This window comes from Agelaius phoeniceus, chromosome 14 (assembly GCF_051311805.1).
Source record: "Agelaius phoeniceus isolate bAgePho1 chromosome 14, bAgePho1.hap1, whole genome shotgun sequence".
Lineage (NCBI taxonomy): Eukaryota > Metazoa > Chordata > Aves > Passeriformes > Icteridae > Agelaius > Agelaius phoeniceus.
Window position 1 is genome coordinate 11,090,146 of NC_135278.1, and position 26,481 is coordinate 11,116,626.

The 26,481-nt window shown below is 37.0% G+C and overlaps 1 protein-coding gene across 6 annotated transcripts in view; it reads right to left on the reverse strand.

Annotated features, from left to right (window-relative positions):
• Positions 1 to 26,481, reverse strand: part of STAG2 (STAG2 cohesin complex component) — a 72,913-nt gene that overhangs the window by 19,375 nt on the left and 27,057 nt on the right. For all 6 annotated transcript variants that reach the window (XM_054641626.2, XM_077186059.1, XM_077186058.1 and 3 more), the window contains exons 2-17: positions 17,167 to 17,311; positions 16,486 to 16,564; positions 15,256 to 15,417; positions 12,414 to 12,510; positions 11,085 to 11,161; positions 9,326 to 9,530; positions 6,962 to 7,113; positions 5,670 to 5,743; positions 5,432 to 5,555; positions 4,313 to 4,411; positions 4,138 to 4,217; positions 3,516 to 3,623; positions 2,569 to 2,680; positions 1,884 to 2,001; positions 1,059 to 1,162; positions 109 to 201 (exon numbers count right to left, since the gene is read on the reverse strand). In XM_054641626.2, the coding sequence (XP_054497601.1) occupies positions 109 to 201; positions 1,059 to 1,162; positions 1,884 to 2,001; positions 2,569 to 2,680; positions 3,516 to 3,623; positions 4,138 to 4,217; positions 4,313 to 4,411; positions 5,432 to 5,555; positions 5,670 to 5,743; positions 6,962 to 7,113; positions 9,326 to 9,530; positions 11,085 to 11,161; positions 12,414 to 12,510; positions 15,256 to 15,417; positions 16,486 to 16,564; positions 17,167 to 17,210 (1,728 nt within the window). In that variant the 5' untranslated portion in view covers positions 17,211 to 17,311. The remainder of the gene's footprint in view (positions 1 to 108; positions 202 to 1,058; positions 1,163 to 1,883; positions 2,002 to 2,568; positions 2,681 to 3,515; positions 3,624 to 4,137; positions 4,218 to 4,312; positions 4,412 to 5,431; positions 5,556 to 5,669; positions 5,744 to 6,961; positions 7,114 to 9,325; positions 9,531 to 11,084; positions 11,162 to 12,413; positions 12,511 to 15,255; positions 15,418 to 16,485; positions 16,565 to 17,166; positions 17,312 to 26,481) is intronic.

Genomic DNA, 26,481 nt, shown 5'->3' on the forward strand with positions numbered 1-26,481 from the left:
TAGTAAAAAAGACTATAAAACTCATGGCTAGCTGTATAACTAATTACAGAAATATACTTGTAAACATTTCAGCAATCATCCATCAGCAAGAAATGGAATTAAACCTACCTTTGCTAGCAACTGAGGAAGTGCCACTGCAAAAAGCTCAGTAATTTTTGTCCTGTCATCCAACTGGGTTTTCTTTTCCTTTGCTGTCAGCACCTAAAATATTGGCATTGTGAGGATTTTACAGCTAAAAGCTCTGATGCAAAGCTTCATTAACATTAATGAAATGATGATTAGGTACACAGACCTCTAAAATCACTGTAAGGTATCAATGTAAAGCAGGAGGAAAGTGTGCAATTAAAAAAAAACCCCAACATTCAGCATTCAAAAAATGCAATTAAAAGTCAGTCCTAACACTATTAAGATAATCTTGAAAACAGAAGTGATAACCTATAACAAAAGGTTTACCTTTCCTGCAACAAAATAACATGACTGAAATGATAATGCAAGAATGGGGACCCCTTCAGCTTACAATTTTTAGCAATATTTACTCAATTAATTTCTCGATCCTATTTTCATACAAGTTTTCAACCTGTTCTTAAATGTGTTTCTTACCAAAACATGAACCAGTCTTGAGAGAAGACTGCTTAATGTCTTCCTAAAAGAGGCTGTCTAAACTCCATACAATCACAGAAAGGCCAGCTGGTGGACTGGCCTTCTTTCAAGAGACTATGTGGTGTATTTTCCTTTCCCTCATTTTGTTCTTTCCCACTGAAAATAGTTCTAGCATTTCCCAAACATTGATTCTAGTCCTCCCTCAAATCAATACTGTTTTAAAAATCAATTTTTATTATCTTTACTAGTACAAACAAATGCAGTAGTTTGAACAGTACCGAGCACGTGCCCAAGTCCAGAAAAAGCAAACTAGCCAGGGTAGTCAGTTGTGGAGAGCAAAGCTCAATCTCCCATCTCAGTCCCTTCAGCAGCAATAGCCTATAATCTCTTCCTTCTTCCCCCAGTGGCCCACAGAGCCATTCCCACATCTCTAGATGAGCAGGTTTTTTGCTTCCTACCCTTTTCCCCGTTCCTCTTCCCACCGGAGGATGACATTCAGCCGCTTGCCGAATTGTACAAAGCATGATTTCAATCAGAGCGCTTTCCTGCCTGTCTGTTAAAGCTGAAATTTGAGAAACAGATGTTAACACACAACTTATTTTTTATTTTCCACAAGGATTGAGATATGTTGGGGTTTTTGTTAGGGTTTTGAGGGTTTTTCCAGCTTTTTTGTTTAAGGCAAAAAGACAGACATGTAGACCAACAGTTCATTTCCAGAGATGGGGGTGACAGAGGGGATATAGAAAGTAAGTACCTTAAAAAACACCACCAGAAAATACTGAAAAATTTAGGGAATATCACTGGATGGGTCACAGGATAGGATGGAATAAACACCCAAGTTTTATAATTATTTTACTTCCTTTCAATTTTTCAGAGGTCCATTTAGTAGGACCTATGAAATACAGAATTATACCAGGGGGTTTTGTTTGGGTCTACTGTCAAAGAAATGATGGTATTTTTCCTTATGGTAGTTTTAACAATAAATTAACCAGTTTCACAAGTAACTTAGTTTCTCTATGCCAAAAGTGCAGCCTGAACTTGTGGAACACCAAGGCAACACTGCATGCTAATTCCTTCTCTTTTCTTCTAACCATTGCTCTTGTGTAACACTTCCATACCAGGTGGTGATCTCTTTCTACACTTCCTCACATTTCATAATTGGTATTAGTGACTTCTTATAGTCATGGAAACACAGAAAATATATGTAAACATATTTTTTCCTGTTTTCAAGCCTAACAAAAACTGCACAGCAATATAAACAAAGATCTACAAAAATCTCTTACGTTCTTCTCCATTGAGAGGCTCCTCCAGCAGAAGACTGTTCATACATTCCCAGTCCTTCAAGAGGTCTGTTGCACAGTCCCACATGCTGTCCACAAGATAAGCAGCATGTTCATGCAACTAAAATAAGAACAGGTTAAGTATTTTATCAGCAATGAAGATTATTACAGAACTATAATACAGAGTATTTCTCATGCTTGGCTCCTGCCTGTGGCAAAAATACAGAGCAAGTTTTGCAAGCTCTCTGGTTAAACAGAAGATTTTCTTCCCCAATTAACTTAAAAAGATTAATCCAGACCAACAGCTACAAGATCTGTCAGAAACTGGGGGATAGGTGGGTAGGGATTGTGGGATTTTTTGCTTTTTTCTCTCTCCCCTTTTAAATCTATCAATTCACGATTTCTTTACACTTACACATCATCATGTTTGTCAGAGCAGCACTCACAGCCTGTCTCAATACTGTACTGACAGATCTTTCAAACAAACACAACCTTACAAAACAGTCTTTTGACCCCCAGGTTGCTCAAACAACAGGAAAACCAGGACATGGACCATGGTTATTAGCCAATGAGTGGGAAAAAAAACACCAACAAAATTTAACTGACAAAAATTAGAACAACAACAAACCCCCCCCCCCCCCCCCCCCCCCCACCACAAAAACAAGGACATCCCTGAAACCCTACTTACTTCACTTTCCAAAAAGAAAAACACTAATGTCTTCACAAGATTAGCATTTGGACTTTGTCTTCCCCTCCTTTTCAGTATTCCATCATCTTCAGCATCTCTGCGGCTGAAAAGCCTAAAAGAAAAATTATTTCTTGACAACTTTCTTCTTCATTGTCTTCACCAGTCAATTCACATCAAGATACTGGGTTTTTACACTCTAAATACCTTGTTGCTTCACTCCATATTTTACTTTGAAAGGAAGTAATCTGGGCCAAGTATCATTTGACCAATTTCAAATATGCATTTTATATATGCTGAGTTAATATGCCACTGACTGTTTCCAGTAGGATGTATGATTACAACAAAATGCTTTACAAACATCAGTGATAATTGCAGGTGCTTGAGGTCCTATGCTCCTCCTCAGCAAATGCTATTTTCTGAACCTCCCTATAGGAGACTTTAAAGCAGCTAAGAAATATTGGAAGGAGGTCTGAAAAATACTAGATGGAAACTCTATTTTGTTCTCCTACACACCTGACATGCTGGATTTTTAGTGGATTTTTTAAATGAAAAATATTTTATGAAATGGTCATATGGGACAATGGGGAGGAGACAGGCACAGGGGAGGAACTACAAATGGGAAAACACTCATGATGTAAGCCCAAGTTTTAGGCCTCAAACTACATAAGCATTTTAAGATGTTTCACAGGAAGAATGGGAAAGGAGAAGACAAAGGAACATTTTTATTATATTCCCTAAAGCTTTCAAAGTGCAATCCAAACTTCTACTTCCCATTTAGAAAAACTACAGCAGTTTAGAAAATAGAGTAATGTTACATTGTCTCTTCTTTCTTAAGGCCACTTTATGTTTCATTTTTTCCTTTTCTTGATTAAATCTAATAAGAATCATTATATTAATGCACACAAATCTACAGGACCAAGAAGTTAACTGTAATTTCTCCATCTTACTTTTTATAAAGAAATTCCCCTGCGGCAACTGCCACTGGCCGATGAGCTGAATAAACCAGGTGGTAGACATTTTCACAGTCTTCTGCAGTCAGAACTTCTTCACTACTCCTAGGGGTAGGGATGGGAAGAAGGAAAGAAAAAAGAAAGAAAAAACCAAAAAGACTGAGTCAACAAAGTATGAACTCTAATGAGGGAGATGGAAATGAATGAGAACCTCAACTTTTTCCTTCAATTTATCATCCTAAAACTCCAGTCTTAGCTCCAAAGTCTTCCTGAACAAAATACACTGATGAAGTATGAGCTATTGCTAGAAGGTCATGCTCAAGAGTTCGAATATAGTGTAACATTCAACATATTCTGTGTTCTTCATTTCAACCATTCCATGATAGCTTTTAACTATGAGTCCCTAGCCCTTACACCTACTGACCTGTGGGAGATAAGCAGTAACACTGTTCTAGACAGATTACTTTTGGAATTCCATTTTCTTTGAGAGTAAGATGCACAGACATTTCTATAGCCTTCAGATTATTTGAAGTGTCATGCTGCTGGCCTCACCCACAAGGGCAACACTTAAGTTTTGGTATTTGTTGTATGTCAAATAAGGAAATATACATGTACTTACTGTAAAACAAGAGTGAGTAATTTTATTGCTTGGACTGCAACATCATATTCTTTGTCAAGAGTCATAGACACAATTCTATCCTAAGAACATAAAAGAAAATGTTTTTGAAGAGGAAAGATGTGTGATGCAACTTTTAAAAAAATCATATATACTCAAAGTAAGAAATAACACTAACCTTGAACCGACTAGTGAAGAGTTCCAATTTGGAATTAAGCTCCTTATTATAGTAAAGCCCTTGCAAAGCAGTTAGGCATTTGAGTCTTACTTCTCCTTGCTAAAATAAAATTAAGAACTGAATTAAAAGTCAAATATAGGATACTGATGTGATCTTCATGTCATACAGGACAAGTTTCTTTTACAGTGAGAATTAATTCAAAAACAAAGATTAAATGCTGTCACAATACTCTACGAATAATCATATTAATGACATAAGGATATAACCTTCTTTGTAACAAGGCAGTGAAGCAACAAAAACTAACAAAACCCTCCAAGGTCTCCCTGCAGTTACCATCTCCATAAATCAAAATACATCTGTTTCATTCTTTCTAAACACTCAAAATATTTCTATCATTGATGACCATTCCTTGGTCAATCAAAATTACTAAGTAGATAATGAGAGAAATACTCCTCTTGAAATACAAGAGCTGCTTCAGCAGAGAACATGCTCTAAGGTAAAGATGACCTCACCCCACTGCCAGAGGTTATTGGGTTTTTACACCAAGCCCATGAACAGCAAGACCAAGCATCCCTCAGTTCTTTCACTTAAAATTCAACAGCTTGAAGTTTCTGATATGTGCTGACTCAATAATGAGTCAGGGACTATTTGTAAACCATACTGACCCCTCCAAGCAGAGAATAGTCTCAGATGGTAGTTGGTAAATAACAGCTTGAGGCACTAGCCAGCACAAAAGGGGGCTTTTCCCATACTTTTTGCAGCTAGATGAGAATGCCAGAGTTTCATAACTTGGCAAAACAGAGTACTGCCAGGCTGTAGGGATGATGAGTTAATTTGAAGTAGTTAAGCATGATGAACTACAAGTTTGCATCAGCAACAAATAAACAGAAAAGACCATTTGCCTACAAATAACAGTTTCTTAAAAAAATCTATACGTTCTTTCTAAAAACATTCAAGCCTGGCTTATATGCATTTTGAAATGCCAGTACTTCTGAGTGATAAGGAAAGCAGTGATCAGTTCAAATAGTTAAGAGATCCAAACCTAGTCTGGAAAGATCAATAACTAAAACCAAGGAGTTCTGCCTCTTGGTTCTGCTCCTCCTGCTCTGTGCAGGTTACCTTGTCATGCATAGTCCACCCCACATATTTTAAGTAGCTGTCATTGAGGAAGGCATCACTGTACATTTTCATCCATATTCCAATCTCCTCAATGCAGATGGCTCTTATTTCAGCAATTGCATCTCTGTGGAGAGAAGTGGGGCAGTAAGTTCAAAGAGATGAATAATTAGAAATAACCTGCCCCCAGCTTCCAGAATAAATTAATGATGTTACACATTATTTACTGAGAGAAACTTACCGATATCTATGCACAAAAACACCCTTAAATATTGCATTCATCATGTTTTCTATTTCATCCTGATTTTCTTGAAGCTGAAAGAATGTAGAGAGTACATAAACAGTGAGCAGCATTTTTACAGTCAGATCAGATGGTGCTGATGCTAGACAAACTAAATTAACATTTAGAAGTGTGACCATTAAATCCTTTCACAGATTCAGAAATATTCACAGATCTGTTTCACAGTACAATATGCTATTATTTAAGAAATTGTATCTACCACAGTATACAAATTTTAGTAATTCTGGTTACTGGGAAACTGTTCTTCAAGTGTAACAAAGACATCTTGTGTTTCTGAAAGGTCCTTCTTAATTTGTAAGAAAGACTGATTTAATTTTCTAGTAACATAATTGCTTTTTAACATATCTATGTATTACTCACACTAGGACAGGCCCTGCACAGGCATCTAACAAAACTACATTGAATGGGTTGTTCAGAGATCAGTCTCAAACTGCAAGATCTTTGGGAGATGATCAGAAGGCAAACTTGTTAGTTTGTCTCAACTGTCAGGAAAAACAACCCTTAACAGGTAACAGTACAAATGCTGAAGAGCAAAGGTGATCTTTGATCATGAAAAAGTTACTCCTAACGTCTAAAAACCAAAAACCTAAAAGAAAACAAACATCACCACCACCACCCAAAAAACAAACAAAAACCAAACCACCAATTGCCCCAGAAGTACAAACTGAAACCTGATTGAATTAGGGCTTTCAACAAGACAACATTGTCAGCAATGAATCAGCAAGTCTCTTTTACACAAAAGAAAGAAAACAGAAGTAGACTGCATTTTCAACTTTGATAGTGCTTTCTGTACATGAAAAAAGCCTTATCTAAAGCCTTTAAATGTATTTCCTGCTGAGATCATTACTGACATTATAAAAGCAGTATTTTGCTCCAAGATCATGGAGATCTTCTCTGGAAGCCAAAACCTGTCAATGTGTGGTAATTTTCAATACATATTTGAGCTCAATGGAGGAAACTCCTCAAGAAATACAACAAAAATGTATCTATTACTGATTGCAATCTCTCTCACTAACCCCACTGCAACACTACTATTTTTAAGACTCTACATTTACTTCTTTTTACAGAAAACCAGACAGTAGGAAGCACCTCGCAAAGTTGTTGAAGCATTAAATATGAACAACCTGAAGAGATAAAGAGATGGATAACTACCAAAACCAATTAGAGAACAAAATTAATTCTTAGTGGCCATTTATGAACATTTATATTTATGAACACATAGTTAGACTAACCTCCTTTCTCTTCTGTAGCAAGAGTTCCAGCCTATCATTAGCTCGTTTCCCAATGATTTTATTCCGTTCTGCTTCATACTGCCGCTGTGTGTTGTCCATGTTAATACTTAGATTTAATGCCACATTCACTAAAGCAGTCATCAGTTTCATGGCTACAAAAGTAAGTGAAAAGAATAAGGATTATTTAAAAGGTTACCTGATCTAAGAAAACTTAGAAGAAAAATCTTGACACCTTTTCTGGTCAACCCTTGCTGTATCTATGAAAATATATTTAGTGTAATTTTCTGCTACACAAACTTATGCAATGTTTTATCAAGCACTGCATCATTATTTATCAAGACAATAGATGCGATATTGCTATTCTGTTCTTTTTTTGTCACTTCTTTAATACTATAATCATTATTTTTATTACATGTACATTATTAGGATTGAATTGAGAGATACAGGATCTGTTTCCTCCCCAAAATGAAGGTAGAATGTAAGATTAATAAACTTAGCCCAAGAAATACTAGAAAAATTGTTATCAGAGTCAGTTAGACTGACACCATTCAGTCTTAAATATACAAGAAGTTTCTTTCTTCGAAAGGAAATGTCTTAGACAACCAACACCACCATATCACACCAGTCTTTTTCCTCAATTTAATTTTAAAAAGGTGCAAGTTTTCCAAAGATTCAATTATTAGCAGAAGCAGAGAAAGCACATTAGCTGACTACAAGCTAAGAAAACCAAAATATAAAACACACTTGCGTGGGATTTTTGTGTCCTTTTATTTTTAGCTCAATCCTTTTTAAAAGAGTGCAGACAAATAACCCCTTTTTCAGAAACTAGAAGGTGATCAATTGTATACTTGCTTGTCTTGTGAGCTTCAGTAATAAGGCATACGAGGGCTTGCACTGGCAGAGCAGCCACAGAAAATTCTTGTGCATGTATCACCAGCATAAAGCTAATAAGCAAGGCTTAAAGACATGCAGTTATATTGAAATATTATCTCACATTGTGATCTCCAAGATTAAAGAGGAAATCTGAGTTAATCACAGAAGCTGAAATTAACAGAAGTACCAGTAAATATGGATACTAGGATTTTGCTGGCACTCTTTTCCATATAAAATATGATCTTCAACAATACAAACAGTAAAACTCAGATGAATGCACAAAGCCAACAGAACTGACTGCTGATGTGAAAAAATGAAAACACATGGCTCATTAAAAAATACTTTGTTTGACAGAAACTAAAACACAACGGGGCAATTTCTGCAACTTTTATTCAGGCACAACTCCAATCAAAAAAAACCCAAAAAACCAAGGTAATAACTTGCTTTTTAAGACCTAGAATAGAATTTGTATTAAGTCATATAGTACAACAGTCAAAACTGATGATACAGCAGAATCTGTAAACTCTCCTGAAATAATAAGTTTTGTTCCTCTCTCCATGTCCATAAGAAATGTTCTGGCTGGTAGAAGTCACTCAGCAGCAGCCCCAGTGCAGTGTGCTAATGTAAATTCAAGAGGGCTATCAAGGATACAGAAGGACTGACATGACAGTCAGGACTGAAGCCAGCTGTACATCAGCCAGGTCAAGGGACGCTAACAATAATTACTCCCAGTGTGGCAAAACCTGAGTTTCACACTCTGCCTCATTTTACTTTGTTCAAAGTAAAATTGTTACCACAACCTCACATAAGCTGACAGCCACACAACGCCATTCACAATCCTTCCTCAGTAATCAGTGCAAGTTTAGGACTCCCTTATCCAAGCTCATCCTTTGTCCACACAAATAGATGTTTCTTTGAAACACTCTATACTTATCTCATAAAGGATTTCTTCACAATTTAACATATTGGGAAAAAAATTATGTGAAGAGGTCAATTACATAAAACATAAAAAAATTTAGAGACTGTATTACTGATGAAAAAAATATTTTTAATTATTTCTAATGCAAAGACTGGAAATGCTACTTTATGTAGTGCCATGACCTCAATATGTAGCACAATTTAAGTTTGTAGCAAAAATTGCATCCAACATAAACTACAACTTCTGTTTCACTTAATGCAGAGCACGTAGAGGTTCAACTGCATTTGAGATTAAAAGACACCTACACCCTTATTTATGATCAAAGACAATCTATTAGAATCAACTGAAAAGTTTCCTTATATTTACTTTTCTACTAAAGGTAACAAAAGTCCAAGATAAAAAGCTGTCCCAAAGATGAAAACTGTATCACAAAATAAAACACAAGTTGAATGTTGAATCTCAAGAAGTTCAAGCAGAGTAATTCTGTCCTGTGCAACACAAAACATTAAATGTAAGCAATACCCAAATAAATATAATTAATAATAATAGTCATATAAACAGAATTCACTGACCTGCCAGTGTGCTAGTGTGCCGAAAGGCTCTGACTTGAGAGTCTGACAGCCCCGTGAGCAGGGAAATGACAGTGTCCATCATGTACTCATCATAGATGATGCTATACTGACACTGTCGGACGAGCACTCCAATGAACTCACAAAAACTGGATTTGAACTTTTTCCACTGGGGGCCAGCCATAGTTAGTGGATAATCTCCACTATCCTATTCAAACACAGAAAGGGAAACAGGAAACTCTTTCAAACACTTGAAAAGTTATTTCATTAAATAAAGATTAAGAAGAGATACATGCAACTTTAAAGGCAAAAAGCTCAGAGGCCTTAAAAATGATACATCAGAAGAATATGATTCCATAAATATGAATATACTTTGCAGCTGAGGCTTGTTATAACACGAAGACAACATTCTAACTAGAAGTTCCTCTTTTTTGTTTGACACAAAATAAATGGAAAAAACTGATTTGCCTTACAAATCTTCGTTACACTAGAATCATCACATGAACAGTTAGGTGACAAGTTTAGGAACAGGCTAGGATCATAAGGAAGTTCACAGGGAAATGCTTACATATCAGACTGAAACTTCCTGAAGTCATAAAATTACCAACTACAACACCTCAAATATAACAAATGTGTGCCCTCTCCTGATATGGGAGCCTTTACAAATAACGGTAAAATGACGGGGAGAAATAAAGAATAATTCGTGTCAGTGCCACTGTGAACAGTTTCTTTAAGAGGCTGAGCAACAAAACAGGTTGAAAAATAAAGAAAGTATCCAAGAAAAGGGATTAGAAATCTGAGAGCTGCTCATTAGAATTCTTTATGAAAAAGAGTCAGCATGACATAGTGATTAAAAAACCCGTGTACCAACAGTCCCAGGTGTGGCTTTATGAATTTCACACAATATTGCCTTAGAGTAATCAAATCTATTTATGCATTGAGGTAGTTTTAGGGAACACTAAAATTCCTTTAAAGAAAAGGATATTACATTTTCTCCTCAGTTAAAGTTATTGATTTTTTTAATTATTGGAGGAGTGGCAGTGGAGAGAATTTGGGGAGGAGGTTTTAAAGCTACATTTACGTTCTCTGAACACAGGATGAAAGGAACACCACTCAAACCCAGGAAAATCAAAAACAAATGAAAGCCAAATGAAACAAACAAACAAAAAAAACCCCAAAACAAAAACAAAATAAAAACTACAAAAAACAAACAAAACAAAAAGAACCCCATCGCCCACCAAAAAAAAAAAAAACCAATACATCTCATTTACCCCAACACTCTGTGGAACAGAAAGTGACAATTTAAAGGGAAAAAAACTATAATCCCCATCAAAGGAAAAGCATTAGTCTTCAACTGGAAAATAATCAAATTTAAATCCCCACGATTTGTAGATTAATGAATGCATAGAAAGAAATTCAGCAACCATTTTAAGAGACAATATAAGGCCCTATATAAACAGCAAGATAGGGAGGCATCCCCCACAGTGCCACCAAAGTAGGAGTTCCCACTATTTAAAAACTGAAAGTCAATATTGATTTCTTAAACCATTAATAAAATAAGTTGCATACATGCAGAGCTTTATTTCCTAGTCTTTTAAGTTCAGTGAAAGAAGAGTTAAACATTTTCATTCATAAAAATCCTGTAATTTCTGTAACTCCATATTCTTGAAATAAATATCTTGAAATCAACCTGATCCAGCAAGATTAGGACAGGTACAAAGAAAATAAAAATGAATATATAACCAGCACTTCATTTAATTACCTCATCAAATTCTTCAGTCATTTTTCGGATAATTTCAGAATTCTGCATATGTCGGAACATCTCTGCTGTAACAACTCCTACAATTTAGATATTAGGTCATTAGCAGTGTTAATATGAAAGCTGTAGATGGCAGATGACATAGGTCCTGCTACAATTTCAAAATAACCCATTTTCACCTAACCTACTGATTACACATGTGTGTTTTTAATAAATTTCACTTTTTTTCTTCTAGCATTCATGTATAACAAGTATCAATTTATTTATGTGGGGTTTAGTCTTACTCTTCTTAAGAGGCATGTTCACACACATCTAGAATTTACTCATTCACTCAATCAGAAGTCAAAGGTACTTGTGCCAGGCCTCTGTACCAGTGAGCATTCCACCATCTGAAGTGACCTTTTGGGACTCAAGATTCTAAATAGTGCAAGACAATTTCCAACAGCTGTACTGCTACTTATTATCTTCTGCACTGTAATAAACAGAGCACTTTCATAAAATTTCTATTTGTCTTGGCCTCAAATTGTTAGACCTCCCAAAGTTTACTGCAAAAATTCATGACAAGGATCATCACAGATATCATTAAAAGATTCTGCAGCTTTATCTTGTAACAAAAATCAAAAGGTCACTACTCCTGAAAGTGCAAATAACCCCTGAGGAACACTGTTAGCTTTCTGGAGATTTACACTTGTTTAAAAGTTTATCAGGACAGAGAAGCACTTGAGCAGAACAAATTACATCTAGTCCTCCACTATCATGCATAGTGACACTGCAAAGCAAGTTACCTTCTCCTCAAGAGGAGGTGAGAGATAAAAGAATGGAGGACACGGAAATGAGGAAAGAAAAATCAGAAAATAAAGAAAAAATATGGAAGCACAACCTTACTGTAGACAGGCTACCATAAAGTTGTCTGTAATATCTTTTGAAACAAGCATGTCTACAAAAGCTATGAAGCAATCTTAATCAATGATAAAACATAGGTACATCCAAATTAGAATTCCAAGACTGAATAACCTGAACTATCAGTGATAAGAGAGATGATTTTCTGAAATAATAGCAGAAACAAAGGAAGAGGAAGCACATGTTAAGTACCAGTACTGATTTCTATCTGCTGTAAATACAAAAGGCTTAATCAACACTTTAAAGTACAGTTTAAGATTTCTGAACCTCCTGTTCCCACATTCAGAAATACTTGTTTAACTCCAAGAACCTGAAAATGTAAACTAGCTCTGGGGATGAAGCAGTCTTACAGCCTCAGTGCTATGAAAGCAAAGATTGAGAATCATGCTGTAATATTGCTTAAATGGATGAGTAATCAATTCAGTATCTTACCTTTGCAGCCTGAACACTGAATAAAGAAGTTAATGAGATCAAGAAGTGCTATATCTCGGTCATGTTTGTATGACTCTATCCAGTCATCCACTACAGACTGAAAGAAAACAAATAAAAAGGCACTGCTCAGTTTTCATAAATTGAAGGCATTCTTACTTAACTGCTTTCAAGTAAGTGATTCTTCTTCATCCCTTTAAGTAACTTGAACTCTTTTTTGATTATACAGAACTAAATGTTTAAATGTTCTTTTACTGCTGTATGTTCTCAAGAACTCATTTTATTCTATAAACATATACCAGTACAAAACTGACACCTGAACATAAAGTGCAGGAATACCATATCCTTCTACAGGAACATTTTTGGGAAGAATCCAAAAAATAATTGGGGTATTTTACAGAATCAGGTTTTTTATTTACACCCTCCCCCTGGCTCTGCCAAGCCATTGATATTTCTCTGAAGATATTGTTTGTGCATCCAATTCCAACAGCTACAGCTCCCTATATTCTTCAAACAATGTGTCCCTTGGATGAACTTTGCTTCATCCACATTTGCCATACCAGGATGAACAGCACTGCCCTACACTCCATGGATATTAATTACTCTGGAGTCACTAAGCCAAAGAGGAACAAGCACGTTTTATTAAAAGACCTTAATGTGAAGCAATTCAACCTGTGAAAAACATTTTGAGAAAACAGAATTTACATGCAATTATGTTTTAACCATCCATTTGTAGAGTACAAACCATTTACTGCCAAGGTCATAAAACACAGACATGCAATTTTATTAACACAGGTACAACAGATTCGCTGTAGCATCAAGTTTTCATGTTTGACTTTTTTTAATATGTTAGTACCCTTCCCTAAATGATGGAATAATTCAGAATTTCAAAAGACAGCTGGACCATGCACCATCTCCAAGGCTCCCTGTCTGTATTCTCAGTGCTCACTCTCACAGCCAATATTGCTGTGAGGACAAATAAAACATATTGAAGAAAAATTACTGAACAGAGATACAGCTAAATCCCTCTTCCCTGAATCTCAGATTTTTTATAGTTTGATGCACAACTGTTGTCAGCACAACAAAAAGAATGAAAAACTCCAAGTGAAACTGTCATGCTATTTCCAGTAGGAAAAGAACCTATGAACTGGACCTGAGTGGACTGACCTGAAGGGGAGAATGAAATATGGAGAAAACAAATTTGGCTTTCAAAGAAGGCCACCACATAAGAACTGAAGAATGATAGGAATGGAACAAGTATTTCCATTAGGCAGCCTTGTGTTCAGAATCTATTCAATTTAAAGAAGTGCCAGCAAAACAGCTGTTTCATGAAACATTTTGTCTCAGTGAATGAACCACCTCTTTTTGGCGGGGAACAGACACTAATTCACAGGATCAGAGAATGGATTCGGTTGGAAAAGACCTTTGAGGTCGTCAAGTCCAACCTATGACTTAACAGCACCTTGTCAACTAATTCAGAAGGTACAGAATAGAATTTAAAATAAAACAGTTAACTTTAAATTATTACCAAAATTTTCCCAGATAAGCAAACGCTGAGGGCCATGGAGAAAACTTTGTACTCTGACTGCTTAAATGGACTTTAGTTTAAAAATAATTTGATATTTTTTTTCTTCCTAGCTTAAAAAGAATTGACCAAGATTCAGGTATCAATTTCCCAATTCAAAAAAGTAATCAGACCTGGCAAAGGTTAATTCTGCTCTTGGAAAGCAAAATATTTTGACTGTATATAATTTCAAACAGTTAAAAATTCATGAAGATACAATTACTGATTACTGGCTGAAGAAGTTGCACACAGAGCAACAGTTAGAGAAGTATTGCTTTTCCATCTGCTTTGAAATAGAACAAAACCAATAATGGGAGAATCAGAATTTCTCTGTGCAAATACATCCAAGTAATTTGTTCTTGTTCCCAGCTGTAAGCCCTGAGAGAACTGCACAGCAACCCAGCTTCCTGCATGTGTATTACAGGAGCTGCAAACTCCCCATTTCCAGTGCTAAAGATAGTCCTGCTTCCACACTGCCAGGAGTCACATGAGTGAGTCAGCAGCAAAGCTTCATGGCTGACAGGCTTACACTTATTACACTTTAACCCTATCTCGACTGGGAGACTCACAGCCAAGCTAACACTTCAGTTACCTATCTGAATATTTTAAAAAACCAACAAAAACAGTGCTGTATTTCTTATATAGTCTGACTTCCATCCTGTTAGTAAATGCAGTGGGGGGAGTACCTAATATAGACACTTGAAGGGGTTAAATCTACCCTAAGTTGACTTGGCCAGAGTATATTGCTGCACTGCAATTGGCTGGAATTTGGGTCAGGAAATTTAAAGAGGAGCCTGTAAGTTTTAGCTAGTGATTTCACTTTACATGAGAGAAGAGAAGCAACTATTTATTTTCAGATAATCTAAGCTCTGGATGCATGTAAAAACTACAGATTCTTGTTAAGTTCTGTGACAACAATAAGTCTAAGCCACATTTGTATTTAGTTACCACCACACATGAAGGACTTTAAAGTCATGCAATCTAAAATAACCTTTCTTTGGTCAGGATACCAAAAACTTATTTTGAATTGTAGTACAAATTTAATCATTTCATATGTGATTATTTATTAATAACATTCAGAAATGAAAAATCAATTCATTCAAATTCAAACATCAACAAAGCAAAACCACTTTATTTTGATTCTTATATATAAGTAAAAACAGCAAATTGAAGGGGAAAAAATTACTTTAGACTTCATTTGATTAAAATGCATGTAGAAGAAAATATTGTTATATTTAAATTGTATCTACATCCAAGCCAAAGAGCTATCCCAGGTCTTACCTGCATAGCACTCTTGCCCATTTTAACTACTTCAAAGAGCATCATGTTTTCCACACCATTCTGTTGGTGATGTCCATTCATCCGATTCGGACCACCGGGTTTCCCTCCTCCGTTTCCACTTTTTCCCTTCTCTGCTGGTCCTTTTTTTCCTTTTTTACAGGTCTGCAAGCACACACACAGAGATTTTATTTAATTATCATGAAGTATTAAAAAAAAATCATTATCCATACCATGAAAAATAGGGGCAAGGCCTTTGATTTTCAGCAACCATATTTTTTACATGTCAGTGTATCTGTGTGTATGTTTATATATATATAAAACAAAAATTCAAAAGTTGAGAGCAGCTGATCCTGAGTGATACAAAGACCAGCAAGAACTCTACAGGTTCCTCCTTCCCTCATTTAAAATCTTTAAGCAACTAAATATGCGATTAGTGATAGTGTACAACACAGATCTTTCTTGTGTTTAAATTGTAAAAGAGATTTTACATATTTCCTTTTAAACAGCTACAGCAATTTCCTTAACACATCACAAAGTCTCTCTGCAATTCATTAACCTTTTGTTTTTTCATTTGACTAAGTTGGCAAGTGGGGGGTGAGGAAGAGCAGACAGATGTGTTTGTAGAAAGAACATAAAGTACAAATGACATGAGCACAGTGTAAAATCCATCAGCACCTGTCCACAAGCAGGTGCCCTGCACTGGTGCAGGCTCAGGGGGTGCCCAGTGAGGGTCACAGCCCAGGCCAGCACGGGAGGGAAGGAGCCACACGTGGTGGCTGTGTAGCCTGTGAAAGGCACATGGGAGGACAACTGTCCCAGGAAGGGAGGCAAGGGCTGGGTTTAGACCTCCCACCCCACTACTGTAACCTCCTGTCTGCAACCTGTTAAAAAAACTCTTAACTGAATTATTGTTCTGTTTGCTTTTCAAACTAAAAAACACAGAATATATGATGAATTTAAGTATAGGATGGAAAATATGCCAAAAGACTGATCAAATCAAAGCTTATCCTTTCCTCCCCTGCCTCCCTTATGCCTTCAGAGCACTAAGGAAATATCACAGGAACAATCAAGATGAAGAATTTCCATGCAAATACAAATATGAACTCTCTTCACAGAACACTTGCATTTTCAGAAAATATTCCTTCTTGCTCATTCAATTTCAAAGAAAGTGCTAAAGTCTTCAATTTATAATAGTAGAAATGTTTCAGTATCCCTAAAGAGTGAACATACTTTGCCTTTGCCTTGTTTTTGGTTTTTTCCTTCAATATCCTCAAAGTCTGTATCTGAAGAGAAGTGTGTTTCAGACTCCCTGCAAGGATAAAAAGACAAACCATTCACACATTTCATCAGAAACATTCTTAAATATACTATATAAAATCACAGTATGTTCTCAGTCTAGTAAGTCAACACCAAAGGGGATGAACTGGATTCGTTTGGTCTGCTTAAAATAATCACTTCTCTATCCAAAAGCGTAATCGGTACCCAATTCTAAATCTTGAAAACTCAAATGTCAGTTTCTTAAAAACTGTGGGAAGACAAAAGGTTTAGTAAAATTATGTCAAAAACACCAAGGAACTGATGCCTGAGGGAAGCCATTAATTTGGCTTTAACTAAAGCATTTGGAATGACATATTTTAAATATTAAGTGACTCACCCCAGTTAAGGGCAAATATTTCAACTATTTGATTTAAAATAAAGTTTTTAAAATATTTTTTTAAAATCCGATTTAAGTTACTGCTGAATTAATACTCAATGAAAAATTTTAAAATGCTTCTACCAACTTCTCACTAGAAAATAAAACTAGAACACCATCCTTTATTATGTTTCCTTGTTTCCAAGAGAAAGTAAACCATAACACAAAAAAGACACAATACATTTACAAACAGAACAACAAATTTTTAAAACACTTACTGAAGGAGAGTAAAATCAGTTGGTATTTCTGGAGCTGCTATCATTTCTTTATCATCTTCTGGAACACCACTGTATTAGAAAGATATTCAAAAAGCAGTCTGAAGTGCAAGCTTACTTTTCTTTCTTCCTTTGTAGCAGACAACTTCTAGAATGAAATAAATCAAAAAATACAGTGAAAATTATTCCACATATGGAAGGATAAAGAGTTGGAAACACAGAAAATATAAACCACACTATCATCTGTTTCTAACCAAGCTTTTCCCCATTTTAAAGATTTTAAGTCCTCTCATGATCCTACTACAAAGTGACTCCACAAATGGTAAAAGCATTGCAGAAAAATAATAATACAGAAATACTGTTAAAAAAACTCAACCAAACAAAATGTAACAATAAAAAAAAAAAAACACCCAAAAAACCAACCAACCAACCAAACAAACCACCAACCATCCCACATTTTCTGATGACGATGAGCAAACTGGAATAGTTTTCATTAACACCTCTAAGCAGCAGAGCCCAGAACTGACCACACTAGGGTAATTCCAGTTCTAGTTGACCAAACCAAAACCAGACTTGATGTTGAACTTGAAGCACAATATGTGTATACTTCAAGATATTACATATAGCAACTTTACATCTCCTACTTGCCAACTTCCATGTAATTTTCCATAAATATAATCTCTTACAACAAGTTCTTATAACCAGCTGCTTCACAACTCCATGTCTTCCAGAGCTGATAAACCAGACTTAAAGCAGGTTTAACATTTGAAGCATTTGCCAAGACTCTTAGGAGTATCAAGGAAGATAACACTATCCACATAGTATAAAGGAAAACATTGGAAACACAACTGTATTAGCAAGAAAACTAAAGATTGTGAAATACTTATTTTAAACTTCATTATACTACTGTTCATTATAATAAATATAGTTTTTTCTCTTATTTTTCCTATTATCAATGGGGGGAAAAAATTTCCCTGGATACTTCAAGTTTTAGCCATCTGCTAAGTTTTCTGTGTCACTTTGCTCCCCCGGCTAACTTTTACACAGAGAAATTAAGAAAGTGTGATGTTCAGGTATTGTAAAGACAGAATACCAAGTAGAAAAACCTTCAGAGTCAGTCTGCTGACTCTACAGCTTTCTGGAGTGATGAGGTATTTGAGGGAAAGATTTCACTTTGGCATGCTGAGCACACGTTGCTCAAAGTCTGGGAGCTCTGCTCCAGAGACTGCATTTCAACTGAGCGTGTGGCAGAGGCTGGACAGGTTTTCTCCTGCAAGTGCTTATTCTGAATGCTAGGGGACACTGTAGCTTCCAGATTTAGAGAAATGAGAGAAACCATAAACTCTGAACTTATGAAGTTCTCTTTCTTCACATTTCACATAATTACATTAGAGAACCACAGTGGAAATAAATAGTGGCAAAGGCAGGGAGATTCAAGATGATCAATCTCAAGACAGGCTGCAAACACAAAAGCATCTTCCATCCAAAACACAGCAGAAGGTAAAAAGCTTCAAGAAAAACCATGCTGCAGAATGGCAGCACCCTCTGCCACTGCATTCCTCCCTTCTCTAAAGGCACCACATGGGCACACGACCAATGCACTCCAGTCACACTTTCTGTAGCAACCTCTGCCCAGCCACTCACCATGGCAGGCTCTGCCAATTCAGTATCATCCAATCAAAGTCCCCACTAAAATGGGCAAAATACAACTCAAGGATTTTTCCCTGAGATTCTCAAGTTAAACTGGTTCAATAGCAGATTTCCAGAGTCAAGCCACAGGAAACACAAGACTGCATAGCCACCAGCAGGGGAGGGAAGGGTAAAATTCCCTTCTTTGGTGGCAAGGTGCTATTATACCATCCAGGCCATCTGTGAAATGCCCTGCTCAGAAGCTAACATATCGAAAAGCTTTATACTTTGGAATTGTTTTGTGTACTTTGTATTTATTTATCTCTTAAGATTTACTTTTATTCCAATCAGCAACTCGAACTTGGAAAGAAGGACACACTTTAATGACTTGGTCATCAGGCTTGGCACCTGCTCAGCTGTACAGGGAGGGGGGAACAGGAAAAAGAAAAACGAACAAGAAAGATTAAACATCTACACAAGTTCTTTTTGAGGCCTGCTTGTGATTCAGTCCCAGTGCAAAGCAGAGATGCAAACTTCAAAAACCACCAGTTTCAAGTTCAACCTGTCTATCAATGTGCTGGTATTTGATTCTTTCTAGTTTACATTTTTCAATGTTAAGAGGCAAGACATCTACTAAAGTGACAATCTGGATCCTTACAAGCAAATTGGCTCCTTATATGAAACCCAAACATACCATACTACAAAATTTTGCAAAAATCTCAGTAAAATCTTATCATCACAGAAATTAAAGAAAAAATTCAAAAACTATGAAAAAGAATGGGCAAATTATTAGAGTACTTGTTCTCTACATCAAACAAGCCAAATAAATCAGTAACAAAAGCTGTCTGCCATTTACACCAACTTGAACTTCTTGTCAGAACTGTTCATCTTAGTACAGACCACAAAACATGAGAGGAAACGCAGCATTTGTCAGAATCACCTCCTGGAACAGAACAGACATATCAAGTTCTTGCTGAAGCATTAACTACTGAGATTCATATTTTTTGTTTTTCTTGAAGGTAGAACAAACTTAGCCCTCATGTGTGCAATTATATACTGGTATTCTGGAAAACAGAAGCTAGAGATGAACACCTGGCAATGGTGTACAAAGAAAGAGTGTAACAGATCTCAGGCATCACGCTTAAATTCCAGCAATGAGCAAAAACCCCCTTGCATTTGTCCTACTAGAGAATAATCTTACAAGATTTGCACATATCCAGAATGCTCAGCCAGCAGGGTCAACCCAGTCCAGTAATCCCCTTCTGGCAGTGGCCAAGAGAAGCTGCCCAAGGAACAACTCTACTTTCTTTAGAGCAAAGTTTCCCTGAATGCCTTCCTGGCATCCAGAAATAATCTATGGATTTTGCTGGCAAGAGAGGTTGTCTCTATACTTCACAACACCTTATTTTTTCCATTAATATTTCCAAATAGTTTTTGAACTCAATACTCAATGGAGGGTCTTCCATCCAAGAACTCCCACAGCCAAATTCCATACTACAAAAAGGCATATTCTTTGCCTTGAATTTATTACTTTCCAACTTTATGTCATGTTCTCTTGTTCTGGTATGGGAGAAGAGTGACACCGGTCATTCCTCAAGATCCTTCATCTCATTAAACACCTTCTGGGAATTCAAGACTACTGCCAGCCATGTCTTCTTCATGCCCACACTGGGTGACTCATTCAAAGCATGTGGTTCAGGAAGTCAATAAGGAAGGATGCTTATACGAATAATTTTCCTACCTAAACTTTTTAAATATATCAACTTCATATATCACAGTGAAATCTGAAAACAAAGAAAGGAAATTCTTGCACATGTCATTCCAAACAGTGCAAGTCTACATTCTCTATTAAATGAGTTCTAATAAACAAATTGTTTTAAGAACTCTAGAAAGTTAACTCTAAACTAAACTATCAAAAATTAGCTTTTGAGTTTCTTTTTTGGCATGTTCACAGAATTTTAACTTTAATTTTCCCAAGCAGATACTGAAACCTCTCAAGCCTGTGAAAACTTTAAAAGGCATTCAACTTTGTGAACTCATAATTAAATTATTAACTATAAAAAGAAAATGTATCCTGCTGAAGGATCACAAGGTGGAGCTCTAGCCTAAAGCTAACTGAAGAAACTCCAAAAGACAGGTCATCCAGAGGTTGACCTAGTTATTTCTCTGCAATAAACTTTATAACAGATTGCTAAAATTGCAATAATATTGTAGCACATTTCCTTTAGATTTGTATTTAGATTGTTATGACACCAGAGGATTTCTTCATCTTTCTGAAATAAAGGCACATACATGTTTGATTCCAATGACTCTTACAAAGACAAAAATGCATACAGCTACTGTAGTATGACTCGTCTCAGTATTTGGCTTTCAAAACAAGCAGAAGGATTTCAAAAAACATTGTAAGAGCAGAAATAATGCATCCCTTTATTGTACCTTGCTATTTAAAACTTTGCTAACAAAACATTACTGAACTAAAAACCCTACTGGAACAACAGGAGCAGTCCAGCAATAGTAATCATATATAATGCTTCCAACTATAGATTTAGGAGGGGTTCCTACTTAAAAGAATTTGACTGTTAAAAGCAAGAGGCAAGCATGAAACACTATTAAAACTCCAAAAGCATATTCATTGAAAAACAGATTTAAACCTTAAAGGCTATTTATCCCTATTACATAAATATTTAGGTATGGTTGTGATTACTCAAATACACTGGTCAAATGTTGACTCTGCCAAAGTGGACAGAATTCCCCAGCACAATTCACACAGTAACACATATGCTGTCATCAGCACTTGCTGAGGGCTACCTGTCCTCCCACAATTCCTGTTACATGCACAGATCTATGAACGCAATTCAGTGAGCAGTGTTTGCTCTAAGATATACCTAATTATATATGTATACACATACACTATAAACAATCACAAAACCAGTCCCAAATGTTTGTGTTTTGCACACTTGTGTAAATGCAGCAACTCCAGTGTTACTGATCAAGCTCACTGTGAGGTTTCAGGTAGATGGGTTTTGGTTGGGGATTATTTTCTACACAGCCTGTTTATTTTGGATGCTGTTGGATCCTTGGAATCTATCACATGGTAGTTTTATAATGCAAATCAGTAAGACAGTTATCATTTTGTTGGGAAGGCAAAGGTGCAAATTTTAAAAATGGCTACGTGGCCAGGACAAAGATTTGGGTAATGCAGAATAGGCTGTTCAGAGATGTATTGATTTTTTTCCTCTGTAATTCAATTAATCACCTGTAAAATCAAGGACCTCACTTAATTCAGAAAATTAGAACTTCTCCAACTATGATGCTGAAGAGTATGGCTGAAGTTCATCTCTGAATCATTTACCTATCCATGAATAAGAGATGCTGTTGATTCAGGACCAATTATGCAGCAGCAACAGTTAAAATGCTAGTCAGATAAAATTTAAATAAAGGATCAGAAATACGTCCAGTATTTTCCCTCAACTCTTTTATAAGAGAAAGCATCAACTATATTATACCTCTCACCCCTTTTTCTGACAAACTAGAATGTGCCTAACCTTTTGTTTGATTAAAAAGGGTTAGTTATTCAGGGGAAAAAAAGACAAATCTGCTTCTTCATATTCCTTTTGCTTCTGTTTCTGTAAGTGGACTTGTAAGCAAGATTTGAGCAAGTGCATGACATTCTCTATAGACCTCAAAGAGTGTGTTATTTCTACTAACAGTACACAACCTAGTATTTCAGCTGCCAACAAGCTTTGAAGCAATTCTGCAATTTGAGTAAAATACAGAAAACATACTTCAAGTGTAATTCTGTGATGTGACTGTACTTTAATATTAGTTATAACCATATCAGCAGTTTTGATCATATTAAGATAGTGCAATCAAGAGTAAACAAAACAATAATGCAATTAATACCTTTATCTGTGTGGTTATTTCTGTACTGTTTGCTTAACAAATGAGACTTGCAATTCCTTTGCAGAAAGACCTGAACTAGAGACCATCAATCTACATCCTCCTTGCTTACCAAGAGAGACATGGTCAATATACCCAGCACCAGCCCACTGTGCCAAAGCCACTGAACAGTGAACATGCCAACAAAGAACCTAAATGACTGAATTCACACAGCTCTTGTCTTTTAGTCTCTTTCTTCACATTTTTTTCCCTCAACTTCCAGCTGTTACACCCCCTCCACACCACTTGGGACCATACATCCCTCCATCTTTCAAAAATTTTTTAAAAGCCATGTTATGATGGTTGTTGATTTTATGCCATCACTACAATTTTTCCCCTGGCCTGCTCTTTATTAATTTTTTATAACATTTGCTCTTTAGTTCATACAAAAACTCTGCTGAATAAGTGGGAAAGAGCCATCTCAGAACATGCTTTTCCAACACCGTGGGCTGTTACTGCAAGCAGTAGGTTTTCCTTTCCTCTCTTCAAACACACAGGAAAGTTTCTGCTCATTCTGGCATTCAAGCAAACCAGCAGCAAGCAAATTATAAAACCAAAGCCATTTCCTTCCCCCATGATTAGCCCTCCATTGGATCAACCGACTGAATCAACTCCTCCTGCAGCCACCCAAGTCCCTGGATGGTGCAGCAGGGGCAGCTGAACTCTACCTTCTCAACAAAGGCAATGAGGAGCTTTGCCAGGGTCAGAGCATCCCCAGCAGCAGCAGAGCTCTGCTGTGACACAGCACCTCCTGCACCAACGAGGCAAACTGCAGGCCCTGCATGGTTCCTGCCAGGATTCCCACCCTTCTCTTGGGAGGGGCACTGCCAAGCCTGCAGTTCCGTGGGGCTGAGCAGGCACCAAGGCCCCAATGGCCCATGTCACACAGCTGCCAAGGGAGGAGCAGCCCTGCAGACAAGAACCATGCCTGGGACACACACAGCACCTGTGACAGCACCTTCTGTCTCTGAGCTCATCAGGCACCTGCCCTGTCCCAGCTGTCTCCTCAAGCATTCTCCCTATCCCTTTTCCACATGCATTTCTCCTCCATTTTCATTATACAGCAGCCATCCACCTCTCACCACCCCTCAGCCAGAAGCCAGCTGAGAGCATCTGAGGACCCCTAGAACCTGAGGGGGACAGCCAGGAAACAGCCAAGAACACAGGCCCCCAGAGGTAATGCACACACTGGTCAACACAAAGCAAAATTTGTTTTCACAGTTCAATGCTATGAAAGCAAAATCTTAAACAGGCTTTATTGAGGGGGAGAAGAAAGAAAAAACAAATTTAAATGGCATATGAAAGAAGTCAGGCTAAAATTCAAAGCGAAAGTTGAGACTTTACCCCAATTTTAGAGGCTTGAAAAGTGAATAATATACAAGGACCTTTGTGGCACCCTAATAAGTCTGCCAATCTCAACTGCACCACCAAATAATTCTCCTCTCATTAAAAGTACTTTTTTGATTTTTGCTGGTTTTATTAAATATGTGGAACAACTATTACAGAAGGAAAAGAGCTTGCTACAGTGAGTGCTTCACAGTCATAGGATTGCTCATTAAAGTACCATTAATAACATCCATATCTTTAATGAAGTTAAATGCTATTTTGAAACATAAGTACACTGTTACTGCTTGAGTCCTATGAGGTTTTAATAGTGGCAACTAGTAATTCACACTGTCCAGTAAAATGTGGCTGTAAAACACTCAATACATGCATTACAATATCTGAAAGATTATTGAACTGTAAAGTAATGCAACTATTATGCTTATTAAAGGGGAAAATACCTGTGTTATTCTCTAGTGATCCTGCCCAACAATATTCCCAAGCTTTGTTAAAACACACCTGAAATTCCCATATATCTTTTAAATGGTTTGAGTTTGGATGTGTTAAGAAACGCAAAGGTAAGATAACAAAAGTAGAAGTTACACCTCATTGTGTTTGTCACATCTTTCCTTGCCAAAGAAGAGATTGCTTCCAGATGTTCTAGTCTGACTGCGTGGAAAATTAGGCTCTTAGGAAGAATAAAAGCCAAGTCAGATAACAACCAAGACTTGAAAAAAATAAATAAATGGGGGAAAAAAGTGGGGGGAAAAGCCACACATGCCTACTTAAGTCAAAAAAGGAGTACTGGTTCATTTATGATACAAGGCAAGCACACCCTCCAGCTGCCTGAACACCATAAATTTCCAAACTAAACTACAGAATACAACAATTTGCCTCTTCACATACTGATTTCTCAAAAATGTACTTTGTGCATCCCCCCCAAATCTTTGCTCTTGTAAAAGCCAGGGATGAAGACACGCACAGTCCACAGCAAGCAGGTAAACTGCTCCAGAGCAAATCCTTGAGCAGAATTAGCATTGTTCAATGCACAGCCAAGAGCAAGGAATCACTTCAGTACACAGGGTGGAAGCAGGCTTTTCCAACTGACACCGCATCCTCCATCCAGCAAGTTCTGGTTTTTGTTCTGCCACTGATCAATGTGAGCCTGCAAGTTGCCTCGCTTAGTGGAGCCCCACTGCTTTCTCTCCTACCATATAGATTTTCCTCTTTAAAAGGTCCAGGTCACTAGGGGTTTGTGCCCAAAACTTTGGGCATTTTTAAGAACAACTATGTTTGATTACAAATTCTGGAGGAGGGACTATACAAGAGCACACTCCAACAGTTTCAGCTGCTATTCTAAGATACAGTCAGTATTAGATGGCTGAAATAAGGGAAAATCCTATAAAATAAAACTACTGAAGAGTGGGAAGTAAAATCTCTCAAGCACATCTCCCAGTCAGCTTGTATCAGCCCAGGTCACAGCACACTTGGGATAGTCCTTGGCAGAGCCCCCTGCACTCCCCTGCATGTTGATCCCAAGCCTCCCAACATCTGAAGGCAAAAAGAGACCAACTCTGTTCTATGTTTGGTCAGCTCAGATTCACCAGTTTATTAGCTGAAGCTTCACACCATTCAAAATGTTTGAACTGGCTCCACACAGTAACTAAAAGATACTAAATTCACCACAGAAGTAAATAGAAAAGAATACAGACACAAGCCAAATGGTGTTAGTCTTACCTGGACCTTTAATTTTAAAACAACAATAACAACAACAAAAAAATTTTAAATGGTGGGGAGGATACTTCATTCACTATAATCCTGTTCTGCCCAACCAGCCCAGGCTTTTTTTTCTACCAGGCCTGGGCTACAGCAAGGCCATCGCTGCCCAGGGTGCCCTAGGCCACCTGCAGGGCCATGGCTGCTCTGCACCCAGTGCTGGGCGCTCTCCCACCCACCCCATCCATCACCCACAGCCTCACAGCAGCACTGGAAAACTAATTCAAAGGGCAGCTCCAAAGACTGCCATTACCTTGCCATCCATGCCCATCCTTCCTGGCCCAAATGAAAATCTATGTCATCAAAAAGGAAAAGGAGTATTTAAGAAAAAAATTAAAAAATATTCTGCACATCCAAACCAAGCAGTAGGAAGCTAAAACCTAAGCCTTTCATAAGTGGATTATGGTTCTTTCAACAATCAAACTAAATAATCATCCTTACAAAATAAAATTCAAGCAAACTACACACGTATGCAAGAGTTGGCTTTGCTTCTAAAACAGAAGAAATGAAGATAAAAACCTTGTTATCGCTCATTAAAAACTTATCTCAGCAACTCTGCCAACCTCAGAACATCTGTGCTCCATACATCCTCAGTCATAGCTTAAACATTTTTAATACCCAACATTTTGTTCTTGTTCTCCCTCATAACAT